This window comes from Giraffa tippelskirchi, chromosome 13 (genome assembly GCF_054371585.1).
Source record: "Giraffa tippelskirchi isolate mGirTip1 chromosome 13, T2T-mGirTip1v1.2.pri, whole genome shotgun sequence".
Classification (NCBI taxonomy): Eukaryota; Metazoa; Chordata; class Mammalia; order Artiodactyla; family Giraffidae; genus Giraffa; species Giraffa tippelskirchi.
The window spans coordinates 55253334-55266744 of record NC_137287.1 but is presented as its reverse complement, the minus strand read 5'-3'; the positions used below and the strand labels follow the sequence as shown (position 1 = coordinate 55266744).

The following is a 13411-nucleotide window of genomic DNA, read 5'->3' as shown; positions in this document are numbered from 1 at the left end:
AAATCTTTAAAAAAATTTTTAAAAAAGCTGTTTTAAAACAGGCCAAATTTTATTCATGTCAAGAAGTTCATTTAATATATAGACAAACTTTCACTTGCTTTTTTTTCTTTTGTTCAAGGAAATGAGCTCACTCATTTTTATGGTATGTTTTTGCTTTAAAGGTTTCCCAGCAAACCTGGCGTTGATTTAGGGCCTGCATCAAACGATGAAGTCTTAGATTTTAAAACCAAGGTAAAGTGTTCTGTTGTGAAATTAGTTTTCCTGCTCTGAAATTAGTTTCATGTAGTATTTACTCTTATGATTAGACAGTGGAAGTGACAAATAGATTCAAGGGATTAGATCTGATAAACAGAGTGCCTGAAGAACTATGGATGGAGATTCATGACATTGTACGGGAGGCAGTGATCAAGATCATCCCCAAGAAAAAGAAAAGCAAAAAGGCAAAATGGTTGTATGATGAGGCCTTCCAAATAGCTGAGAAAAGAAGAGAAGCAAAAGGCAAAGGAGAAATGGAAAGATATACCTATTTGAATGCAGAGTTCCAAAGAATAGTAAAGAGAGATAAGAAAGCCTTTCTCAGTGATGAATGCAAAGAAATAGAGGAAACAATAGAATGGGAAAGACTAGAGATCTCTTCAAGAAAATTAGAGATACCATGGGAACATGTCATGCAAAGATGAGCAGCATAAAGGGCGAAATGGTATGGACCTAACAGAAGCAGAAGATATTAAGATGAGGCGGAAAGAATACACAGAACTCTACAAAAAAGATCTTTATGACCCAGATAACCAGGATGGTGTGATCACTCACCTAGAGCCAAACATCCTGGAATGCGAAGTCAAGTGGGCCTTAGGAAGCATCACAGTGAACAAAGCTAGTGGAGGTGATGGGATTGCAGTTGCGCTATTTCACATCCTGAAAGATGATGCTGTGAAAGTGCTGCACTCAATATGCCAGCAAATCTGGAAAACTCAGCAGTGGCCACAGGACTGGAAAAGGTCAGTTTTCCTTCCAATCCCAAAGAAAGCCAATGCCAAAGAATGTTCAAACTACCGCATAACTGCACGCACCTCACATGCTAGCAAAGTAATGCTCAAAATTTTCCAAGCCAGGCCTCAAGAGTATGTGAACCATGAACTTCAGATGTTCAAGCTGGATTTAGAAAAGGCAGAGGAACCAGAGATGAAATTTTCAACATCCTCTGGATCATAAAAAAAGCAAGCAAGTTCCAGAAAAACATCTACTTCTGCTTTATTGACTGTGCTAAACCGTTTGACTCTGTGGATCACAACAAAGTGTAGAAAATTCTTCAAGAGATGGGAATACCAGACCACCTGACCTGCCTCCTGAGAAATCTGTATACAGGCCAAGAAGCAACAGTTAGAAGTGGATATGGAACAATAGACTGGTTCCAAATCAGGAAAGGAGTACATCAAGGATGTAAATTGTCACCCTGCTTATTTGACTTATATGCAGAGTACATGATGTGAAATGCTGGGCTGGATGAAGCACAAGCTGGGATCAAGATAGCCAGAAGAAATATCAGTAACCTCAGATACACAGTTGACACCACCATGATGGCAGAAATTGAAGAACTAAAGAGCCTCTTGATGAAAGTGAAAGAGGAGAGTGAAAAAGTTGACTTATAACTCAGCATTCAGAAAACTAAGATCATGGCATCTGGTCCCATCACTTCATGGCAAAGAGATGGGGGAACAAGGGAGACAGTGACAGACTTCTTTTTTGGGGATTTAAAATCACTGCAGATGGTGACTGCAGCCGTGCAATTAAAAGACGCTTGTTCCTTTGATGAAAAGCTATGACCAACCTAGATAGCATGTTGAAAAGCAGGGACATCAGTTTGCCAGCAACGTTCTGTCTAATCTAAGCTATTGTTTTGCAGTAGTCATGTACGGATGTGAGAGTTGGACTATAAAGAAGGCTGAGCACTGAAGAATTGATGCTTTTGAACTGTGATGTTGGAGAAGACTCTTTGAGAGTCTCTTGGACTGCAGGGAGATCCAACCAGTCCATCCTAAAGGAAATCAGTCCTGAACATTCACTGCAAGGACTGATGCTGAAACTGAAGCTCCAATACTTTGGCCATCTGATGCGAAGAAACGACTCATTGGAAAATACCGATTCTGGGAAAGTTTGAAAGTGGGAGGAGAAGGGGACAACAGAGGATGAGATGGTTGGATGGCATCACCGACTCAATGGACATGAGTTTGTAAAACCTCTGGGAGTCGGTGATGGACAGGGAAGCAGGCTTCAGTCCGTGGGATTGCAAAGCGTGGCATACAACTGAGCAACTGAACTGAACGGAACTGATGTTGATACTTTCATAAAATTTGAAGAAGAGTGTAGATGCATAAAAATATATTAATAAAATCACGTGAAACAGAGGCTTTGCTCATAGTATATCCTTAAGAATACTGATATATTCCTGATGTATTATATATAAATTCTAAATATATGTGTTTCTTCACATACCTTATTATACTTATGGTTTTTTTCCATAAAGTTTGTTCTTGACTAGGAATGTCTCACTTTTTCCTTTCTTCTTCCTCCTCTACCTTTTTAAAAATTTGTTTAAAATATTTACTGTTAACCGAATTTTTCCTTGCAGAACACATTTCTTCAGTGTCTGTTCTTTCAGTCCATCTCTCTCTGCTTCTATTGTGAACATGTTTGCCCATGGCTTTCTGTTTGGAGTGTTTATAGCTTTTATTCATGATCATTGCCCTACTGTTTTAACCTTGTTTTTTACCCTGTTTCTTAGAAGCGCCTGAATTTTTTCCCCTTGTTTCATTTGTCTCTAGCTGTTTGACAAACAGAATAGAAGTAGCTTATCCTGTTTGCAGTTCTAGCCCATCTCAATAAAGTTCTGCTAAAACCTAAACTTTCATATTTCCCTTCCCAAGTGATAATTCATGTATATATTAATCGTGGAAGCTAATTTCAAAATATAGCAATTAATTTAAATGTCTTCATTTTTCAGTAGTGCTCTAAACTACCGGGGATAAATGATCATTCTAGAACATTTTGGTGGAGAAAGTAATCTAGTGGGTGTCACAGTATTTGTATAGCAGTCAATTAGGGGTAAGGAGAGGAACATCGGGGGCTTCTGATGTCATCTGTCATAATCCTTTCCCCATGAGAAGGTCAGTCAGTGGCAGAATCCACATCTGAATGACTCCAGAGCCTGTGCTTTTTGTGTTAGATCATAGAGGAATGGGGAATGTTATAATTCTTTTATTCAGGTTGATACTTACTATATTCTTCAAGCTCTTACTTTCTTCTCCAGCATGTCGTGAAATCAGAGTTAGCAAAGCTAATGAAGCCTTCTCAGCAATCCAAGAGAAACAGTAAGTTATTTGAAGACTGTCCTCCTGGTGTTATTCTCTGATCTGAAATGACACATGTTCTCATGTACTCTCTCCTGTTTTCACTGTAGTAGAAGCAAAATGTGGCATTTTCAGACCAGAGAGTACAACTTTCTCTGAGGACAATAATTCTGATAGTAATGTTGCAGATGTGGTTGAAACATTTCCCAAACCATCACCCCAGTTTGAGGGCATCTGTCATCCTGCCTTCCCATCGCCTGAGCCTGTTCCAAAACTTCTCAAGTCTGTAGGAGGCCTTGGTTGTACAAAGGTAAGTTGTTCTGTTTGTAACTCTTCTTTCCCTGTACTTGTTCACATACCATTCCCCTGATCCTTATGATGACAAAAATGATCCCACCACAGAAATAGAAGCCCTCAAAGTCACGATACGAAATGGTGTGATAATAAGAGCCATACATGTGCATGATTCAGATTTATAAATATTCGCCTACTAAGTATGTCGTTATGAAAGAAAAGAATTACAAAGCACTGAGGAAAAACAACTAGATGAATATGAAGATGGGGATGAGGATGAAGGGGAAGAATTCCTTTAAGAAGGGCAAGGTGGATATAAGATGGAATGAGGGTGAGGATGAGCCAGATTATTATACAAACACAACAGAAATAGTGGGAGTAAGTCAGACCAGGAACTCTATATTATAAATATGCAAGAAATAATTTCAAATTCAGCTTAAGAAGAGAAAGTGAGGTCGTGAAAAAACAGTGCTCATACTATTTTGAATGACATATGGCTGATTTTTATGAAGAACTGAAAGAAAATGTGTTCCTTATTTTTTTGGTGGTTGTTTTCGATGGTGGTGGTGGTTCTTGTTTTTTCCTTCAGTTGAAGTGTAGTCAGTGTAAAATACTGTGTAAGTTTCAGATGTACAGCAACGTGATTTGTTTATACTTGTGTATGTATATATGTTTTTTGAATAATGTTCCCTCTGGATGTTCATTTAAATTTGAAGTGATTTCTCATTTTAAAGAATTCTCACTTTGAAATTAATGAAGCGATGTCTTCTGTTTAACCTAGCGAAACTTTCGTTTAGAGACAATTCAACATGAGCCCTGTTTTAGGCCTTAGGAGGTGTATTATGAATTAAGAATTTTTGGCCCTTCAGTTTCTTGTGGTTTCTAACTTCAGTTCAGTTCAGTCGCTCAGTCGTGTCTGACTCTAAATACTTAATGTACTTGTCTAATTTATCTTACTGTTTGCTATAATCTTGGTGGGTGTTTTAGATCTTTCTTAAAATTAAGAGGAAATAAATAAGCATTTTATCTATTCTTTTTACTAAAATTATAATTTTTAATTTTATATATGAGATTCTTAACCTCTCTTCATTAAATGAGAAAATTTTTAGCTGCAACAACCTGAAAGAAAAAATGTAGAACTTATTTTTTGTATTTTTTTCCTCTGGAGAGATTCTGATTTCTTTTTTCCAAATGTCAGCAAATAATGGGTAATTACAATCATTAAATGAATGAAATCACGATTTATGCTTTTTTTCTTATATAGACTACTTGTTATTATAAAATCATAAGGAAAGAAAAATCACCACTGGAGTTTATAAAATTTTCTGTGGAAGATATTTTTTCTTTTAAAAATATCTCTAGCAACATGTACATTCCATGTTATTTTTAAGAAACTTGATTAATTTCAGTATTTATAGGTGTTAAATTACCATGTCAATTCTTTGTTATACATGTGTAACTAACATGTAAATTCTTCCATATCGAAAAGTTAGTCATTGTGGTCACTTGATTTTTTTTAGTTTGTTTTTTCTTTCCCGACGTGAATATTGAGTCCTGCTTGATCATCATAAATGTATTTGAAAACTTTTAAATCTTCAACCTGGATAATCATAGTTTTACTCCTTATTTTATATCTAGATCATTCCTTTCATCTTTACCTGCCATTCCGGAAGACATAGATAAGAAGTTAGAGTCGTTAGTGTGCTGTTTACAGGGAAAGAAGCAGTAAACCATGTGAATATTCAAATAGGATTGTAGCAAATTCATTTATTCTTAATTGAAGGATAATTGCTTTCCAGAATTTTGTTGTTTTCTGTCAGACATCAACAAGAATCAGCCATAGGTACACCCATGTCCCCTCCCTCCCAAACCCCCCTTTCCAATCTCCCTCTCCATCTCATCCTTCTAGATTGTTGCAGAGCCCCTCTTTGAGTTCCCTGAGTGATAGAGCAAATTCCCATTGGCTATCAGTTTTACATATGGAATTGTAAGTTTCCATGTTACTCTTTCCATCCATCTCACCCTCTCCCCTCTTCCCCTTTCCCCGTGTCTCTGAGTCTGTTTCCTATGTCTGTTTCTCCATTGCTGCCCTGCACATAAATTCGTCAGTACCATCTTTCTAGATTCCGTACATATGCGTTAGTATATGATATTTGTATTTCTCTTTCTGACTGGCTTCACTCTGTATAATAGGCTCTAGGTTCATCCACCTCATTAGAACTGACTCAGATGCGTTTCTTTTTACAGCTGAGTAGTGCTCCTTTGTGTGTATGTACCACCATGTCTTTATCCACTCATCTATCGATGGCCATCTAGGTTGCTCCATGTTCTCGCCGTCATACGTAGCATCGCAGTGAACATCAGGGTGCATGTGCCTTTCTCCATTTTGGTTTCCTCAGGGTATATTCCTAGGAGTGGGATTGCTGGGTCATATGGCGGTTTTATTCCTAGTTTCTTAAGGAATCTGCATACCGTCTTCCATAGTGGTTGTATCCATTTGCCTTCCCACCAGCAGTGCAAGAGGGTTCCCTTTGCCCCACACCCTCTGCAGCATTCATTGTTTGTAGACTTTTAGACGATGGCCATTCTGACTGGTGTGAGGTGGTATCTTGCTGTGGCTGAGCGGTAAAGAATCTGCCTTCAGTGGGAGACCTGGGTTTGATCCCTGAGTCGGGAAGGCGGGCATGGCAACCCACTCCAGTATTCTTGCCTGGAGAATCCAATGGACAGGGAAGCCTGGCGGGCTTCAGTCCATAGGGTCGCACAGAGACGGACACGACTGAAGTGACTAAGCAGCAGCAGCAGCAGACTTTTGGATGATGGGCATTCTGACTGGTGTGAGGTGGTATCTCACTGTAGTTTTGATTTTCATTCTGATTGTGGTTTTTTTACCACATCAACATTGACAAGATAGTGCTTGAAGCTTGAACATATTACTACATTTGGATTGTCAGGTTGATCTGCAAGGAACATTTCAAGAGAAGCAAAAGCATGGGAAATAGTAATAAATATGTGGGGCTATAATAACAGCAGTTAGCTTTAGTGATGTTTTAGTGAGTGCAAACCATTTTGGAGAGCTTAAATAGCACATGCAGAGTACGTTTATGGCAGCCATACTTGAAGTAACATAAAGTAACGGTGCCCTGTTTGAAGGTGGCAGCTATGGAAGGAGATAAGAAGGGCCTGATCTCTTAGATGCGGCAGCCACTGCTTGGTGATGCAGCACCGTGTTTGAATTTAGCACCCTGGTTCTGTCACATAGTGACTGTGGGATCTTGGCAAAACCTGTCTTAACCGAGTTAAAAGTAGGGTACTTTCTTTGAAACAGATTAGGAACGCTTCATGCAACTCATTGTTATCATTCATTCTAACAGAGTATCTCTGAGAGCCTGCCACAGAAGCATGTGGATCATTTACCTGGAACTGCTGGTCAAAGAGGAAAAAAGACATTAAATGGACAAGTAGAAGGTAAGAACTGTGTTTTATAGAAAAATCATTTGACAGAACGTTGATTGAAAATAGGAATGCTGATACATTCTAATAGGCAAAGAAAATCACCTGTCAGATGGGTAGTGAGAAAAAAGACGAGAAAAGGAGGGCAATTATGCATCTTATCAGGTGTCTACCACAGATTACATTGAGAATCCAGTTTAAGGAGCTAAATTATTAGTTCTTAGACTTACTTCATGGTCCAAAGTTTTAGACTTTGTCTGGTTAAGACGCTCCAGTGCAGGCGGTGCAGTTTCGATCCCTGCTCAGGGAATTGAGATTCCATGTGACACATGACCAAAAACAAATTATTAGTTCTGTTTCAAGATACTCTACGACCTAAGGAAGGCCAAGAAATGAGAGGCAAGAGGGAATGAAGGATGAGAGAGGCAGAGGGTAGGGGAGGAAATGAAGAAAGGAAACACAGGTCTGTGTGGGAAGGCGGCAATAAGTAATGAGGGTCTTTAGATAAAGGGAGAATATTTGACATGGATGATGAATTTCAAGTGAGCTTCTGACACCAAAACTTATCAGAGAAGAACAGCAGGGTTCTCCCCCTCTTCCTGTTTTACTCGTTATTAGGAAGACATTCAGAACTGAGGTCCCTAGGCATGCAGAGCTGTGTTTTATCCTCTGTGGAGGAGCGTGGGCATAGGTGCTCAGCTGTACATATGTGCAGATTGATGTCATATGAAATGTTGCTGCTCTCCAGGATAGTGTCACATGGGACAAAACAAGAGAACTGGAAAGAAGGAGAGAGCAGGGGGTGTGATGGGGAGACCAAGGAACCCACAGCCTCATAGAGAGTCCATTGGAAGGTTTCCAAATTCTAATGTCATTTCAGTTTGGGGGGAATGTATTCGTGTGAGGAAACGGAGGCTGAGATTTCAGGAGAATGAATTAAGTTGAAGTCATGTAGAAGCAGACTCCGTGTAGACCAGAATTTCTGAAATTTTAATTAGCTGCTTGGGGACCGTGTGCGAAGTGCACATGCTGAGCAGGAGGCCTGAGATTCTGTGTTTCTAACAAGCTCTCTGAGTAGCAAGGGTATGGCCTTGCCTTTAGAGAAATCTGGAAGAAGAGCATTGGATAGTGCAGGACAGAACAGGATCAAGGAAAAGCACTATTTTGTGTTTCTTTCTGAGCGTGTTTATAGCCGAAGGGAAGCAAAGAGTTGAAGTAGCAATTACAGGTGTAAGATACCATTGCTAAGCAAAGAGGGAAAAAGAAGTGGTGGAGATGATCCATAGAAAAAATGTAAAGGGGGAAGAATTAAGACCACAGATCCAGAGATTACCCTTTCGAGAGGAGAGAATCTAGTGAAAGGACAAAAGGAGGAAAGTCAGGCCTTAAGGAGGTGAGTTTGGAGTTGATGAGGACACTTGAGAGAACTCTTTCTAGATGACTTCAGTGTATTTACCCTGAAAAGAGATAAGATCATTATTGCCCCAGAGAATCCTGGAGGTGGGAGCAGATGCCAGAAGTGGGGGAAACTGCAGTCCCTCCGAGTAACTCTTAGGCATCAAAGATACATATTGGGGGGGGGATTGGCTAAGATGGCAGAGGAATAGGATGGGGAGACCACTCTCTCCCCCACAAATTCATCGAAAGAATGTCTGAACGCTGAGCAAACTTCACAAAACAACTTCTGAACGCTGGCAGAGGACATCAGGCATCCAGAAAAACAGCCCATTGTCTTCGAAAGGAGGTAGGACAAAATATAAAAGATAAAAAGAGAGACAAAAGAGTTAGGGGCGGAGATCCGTCCCGGGGAGGGAGTTGTAAAGGAGGAGAAACCAAGAAACCCTCTCACCTGTAGGTTTGGGGGAAGGTTTTGAATCTCGGAGGGCAACATAACCGGGAGGAAAAATAAATAAAACCCACAGATTATGTACCTAAAGGCAACTCCCAGCAGAGAAGTACCCCAGATGCTCGCATCCACCACCAGCAAGCAGGGGCTGAACGGAGAGGAGCGGGCGGCATGGCTTAGGGTAAGGACCAGGCCTGAATGCCCTGAGGGCAATCTGAGGGAGCTAACATGAGATAGCAGCCTAAACTGAGGGATAGCCAGAGAGAGAGAGAACTATCCCACGAAAAGCCCAAATCTAAGGCACTACTGGCCCACTCACAGAACAAAGGACTCAGCAATACCAGAGAAGAGCTAGCCAGCTGCGGACTGCCCCATCCCCCACTGGATGCAGTGGGCAGGCGGGGACAGCCAGAGCCAGAAAGGGGCAAACTCAGCACCAGAGAGCAAACATTTCCTGAGATTCCGCATGGTTGACCTCCGCCAGGAGGGTTGCAGCCAGAGACCAGCTCCCCAGAACTGACACAAGGCACACCGGAGCCAGGTACGCCGAGAAACCGAGGCTGGGACCAGGGAGGTGATAAGTCGCACTGCGCTCGCCAAACACCTGGCTGCCTGAGCTGCTCCGACCAGGGATTGGCACAAACCGCAGGCCCAACCGAGTCTGCGCCTTTGTGGAGTACCCGAGAACCTGAACCTGTGCGGCTTAGACCTGGGAAGTGCACGCATCTCAGGCCCCACTCCCCAGCAGGATAACCTGAAGCCTGAGCAGGGTAGACTGGGAAAGCACACATGCCGTGAGCGGGGTTAATCTCAGTGCGGCCGAGACACTGCAAGATCTCCACACACACGCCAGTGATATTAGTTTGCAGTGTTCCTCCCTCCCCACAGCACGACTGAACAAGTGAACCTCAAGAGACCACCTCTGCCCCCTTGTGTCAGGGCGGAAATTAGACACTGAAGAGACCTGAAAACAGAAGCCAAATAAACAGAGGGAACTGCTTTGGAAGTGACAGGTTGCAACAGTTTACAATCCCTGTAGTTAACACCAACTACATTGAAAGGGGCCTATAGATCTTGAAAAGTATAAGCAGGAACAAGGAACTACCTGAAACTGAACTGACCCCACACTGCCCACAACAGCTCCAGAGAAAGTCCTGGATATATTTTTACTATTATCATTTTTTTTTTAATTTTTAAATTTTTTTTCTTTTTTCTTTAAGTCCTCTATTATACCTTTAATTTTCCTTTATATAACCCACTATTACCTTGCAAAAAAAAGACCCTATTTTTTAAAGCAAACTGCATATACATATCTTATACTTTTTGTGATTTGGGTTTTTTTTTTTTTAATATTGTATTTTTTAAGAGTCTAATAACCTCTCCTCTAGATTTTTAGTCTTTGTTTTATAGTATTTGATATCAATTTTGTACATTTAAGAACCCAATCTTTAGTACCCATTTTTACTCAGGAGTGTGATTACTGGCTTGATTACTCTCTCCCCCTATTGACTCTCTTTCTTCTCCCCCAGGGTACCTCTATCTCCCCCCTCCTCCTTCTCTTCTCAGTCCAATTCTGTGAATCTCTATGGGTGCTCTGGGAACCAGAGAACACTTAGGGAACAGAGTATTGCCCAGATCTCTCTTTCTCCTCTGATTCCCCCCTTTCTCCTCATGCTCACCTCTATCTCCTTCCTCCCTCCGCCCTATGTTACTCCGTGAACCGCTCTGAGGGTTCCAGACTGGAGAGCACATAGGGAAGTGTTTACTGGCTAGATTGCTCTCTCCACATTTGAGTCCCCCTCTTCTCCTCCTGGTCATTTCTATCTCCCTCCTCCCTCTTCACCTCTCCATGTAACTCATTGAACCTCTCTGGGTATCCCTCACTGTGGAGAATCTGGTGTCATCTGCATATCTGAGGTTATTGATATTTCTCCCGGCAATCTTGATTCCAGCTTGTGGTTCCTCCAGCCCAGCCTTTCTCATGATGTACTCTGCATATAAGTTAAACAAGCAGGGTGACAATATACAGCCTTGATGTACTCCTTTTCCTATTTGGAACCAGTCTGTTGTTCCATGTCCAGTTCAAACTGTTGCTTCCTGACCTGCATACAGGTTTCTCAAGAGACAGGTCAGATGGTCTGGTATTCCCATCTCTTTGAGAATTTTCCACAGTTTATTGTGATCCACACAGTCAAAGACTTTGGCATAAGTCAATAAAGCAGAAATAGATGTTTTTCTGGAGCTCTCTTGCTTTTTCGATGATCCATCGATGTTGGCAATTTGATCTCTGGTTCCTCTGCCTTTTCTAAAACCAGCTTGAACATCTGGAAGTTCACGGTTCACGTATTGCTGAAGCCTGGCTTGGAGAATTTTGAGCATTACTTGACTAGCATGTGAGATGAGTGCAATTGTGCGGTAGTTTGAGCATTCTTTGGCATTGCCTTTCTTTGGGATTGGAACGAAAACTGACCTTTTCCAGTCCTGTGGCCACTGCTGAGTTTTCCAAATATGCTGGCATATCGAGTGCAGCACTTTCACAACATCATCTTTCAGGATTTGAAATAGCTCAACTGGAATTGCAAATCAAAACCACAATGAGGTACCATTTCATGCCAGTCAGAATGGCTGCTATCCAAAAGTCTACAAGCAAGAAATGCTGGAGAGGGTATGGAGAAAAGGGAACCTTCTTACACTGTTGGTGGGAATGCAAACTAGTACAGCCACTATGGAGAACAGTGTGGAGATTCCTTAAAAAACTGGGAATAGAACTGCCATATGACCCAGCAATCCCACTGCTGGGCATACACACTGAGGAAACCAGATTTGAAAGAGACACGTGTACCCCGATGTTCATCGCAGCACTGTTTATAATAGCCAGGATGTGGAAGCAACCTAGACGTCCATCAGCAGACGAATGGATAAGGAAGCTGTGGTACATGTACACAATGGAATATTACTCAGCCATTAAAAAGAGTACATTTGAATCAGTTCTATTGAGATGGATGAAACTGGAGCCCATTATACAGAGTGAAGTAAGCCAGAAAGAAAAACACCAATACAGTATACTAACACATATATATGGAATTTGAAAGTTGATAATGATAACCTATGTGCGAGACAGAAAAAGAGACACAGATACATAGAACAGTCTTACGGACTCTGAGGGAGAAGGTGAGGGTGGGATGATCTGAGAGAATAGCATTGAAACGTATATTATCATATGTGAAACAGAACACCATTCTAGGTTTGATGCATGAGACAAATGCTTGGGGCTGGGGCACTGGGATGACCCAGAAGGATGGGATGGGGAAGGAGGTGGGAGGGGGGTTCAGGTTGGGGAACACATGTAAACCCAGGGCTGATTCATGTCAATGTATGGCAAAAACCACTATAATATTGTAAAGTAATTAGCCCCCAACTAAAATAAATAAATTAATAAAAAAAAGCAAAAAAAAACAAACATATATGTTGTACTGGTGTTTGTTATTCAAATTAGATTAATTTGAAAAAGGAGGCATTGGCTTTTTTTTTTTAAAGATAGCTGATTTTTTGAGAGTTGTTTCATAGAAATCCTTTGAAGCATTAGCATGGTGTACCAAACCAAACTAAGTTTTGAAGCCAAGCAGATTAATAGGGTTCATTCCCTAAATGCTAGAAATACTTTTAATAAATACTACAGTGATTTTGAAACATGCAAGATTTGTAATTTCTAATAATTCTGTGGCAATTAAATGTATTATTTCCTTTTTGATCATTGTATTTCAGTATTGAGAATTTATTACACATTATTTCCTAGATGTGTCTTATACACCTTGCAGGAGTGGATCGAGACACTTGAAGATGGATAAACTAGAGGAGCCAAGACACGTAGGCATACCAGTAGCCCACATGGATATGAGAAAAAAATGAATATTTTTTTGAGCCATTTTTCTACGAGTGTATATCCAGGCTAATCAGTTCATTACTCTGTCTTTGATGAGAAATGAATTATGCATTCTGGTGAACTGTCATCCCAACTGTGCACTTCTTAAATGACTGGACAGATTGAAGAACATGATAAATATTTATAGTATAATGGTGTGAATGATAACTGCTGTGTTGCATTCAAGATATGCTGTTGTATTTTACCATCAGCTTTCACGTTTATCTTCTTGGGTTCATGACTTGCTCCTCTGATTAAGATCCATTTTCTCCTCATCAGTCAGCATGTTCACATTGGTCTATGTGCACTTTAATGTTTTATAAAGCCATTCAAAACATAATGTTACTTTTGAAATCTTACTGCATGTTTTGTTAAACCTGTATTTCTATTTTTTCTTCACTATCTATAATAGATTCATATGTCTGTCTTGCCGGTGTCCTAACATCCCCCTAAAAACAAGACACTGAAACTGAATGTATTCAGTGCCAAGGCTGAGCGTGAGGATTCTGCTTGGTACTAACTCTGCATGGATGTACAGCTGTCTTTCAT

At 40.7% G+C, this 13411-nt stretch overlaps 1 protein-coding gene across 8 annotated transcripts in view; it reads left to right on the top strand.

The window, feature by feature from the left end:
* LOC145532133 (ankyrin repeat domain-containing protein 26-like) overlaps positions 1 to 13411 on the top strand; it is a 77618-nt gene that overhangs the window by 15969 nt on the left and 48238 nt on the right. For 7 of the 8 annotated variants that reach the window (XM_081556555.1, XM_081556553.1, XM_081556551.1 and 4 more), the window contains exons 8-11: positions 162 to 231; positions 3308 to 3368; positions 3458 to 3657; positions 7016 to 7109. In XM_081556555.1, the coding sequence (XP_081412681.1) occupies positions 162 to 231; positions 3308 to 3368; positions 3458 to 3657; positions 7016 to 7109 (425 nt within the window). The remainder of the gene's footprint in view (positions 1 to 161; positions 232 to 3307; positions 3369 to 3457; positions 3658 to 7015; positions 7110 to 13411) is intronic. The other variant, XM_081556557.1, reaches the window with a different exon arrangement.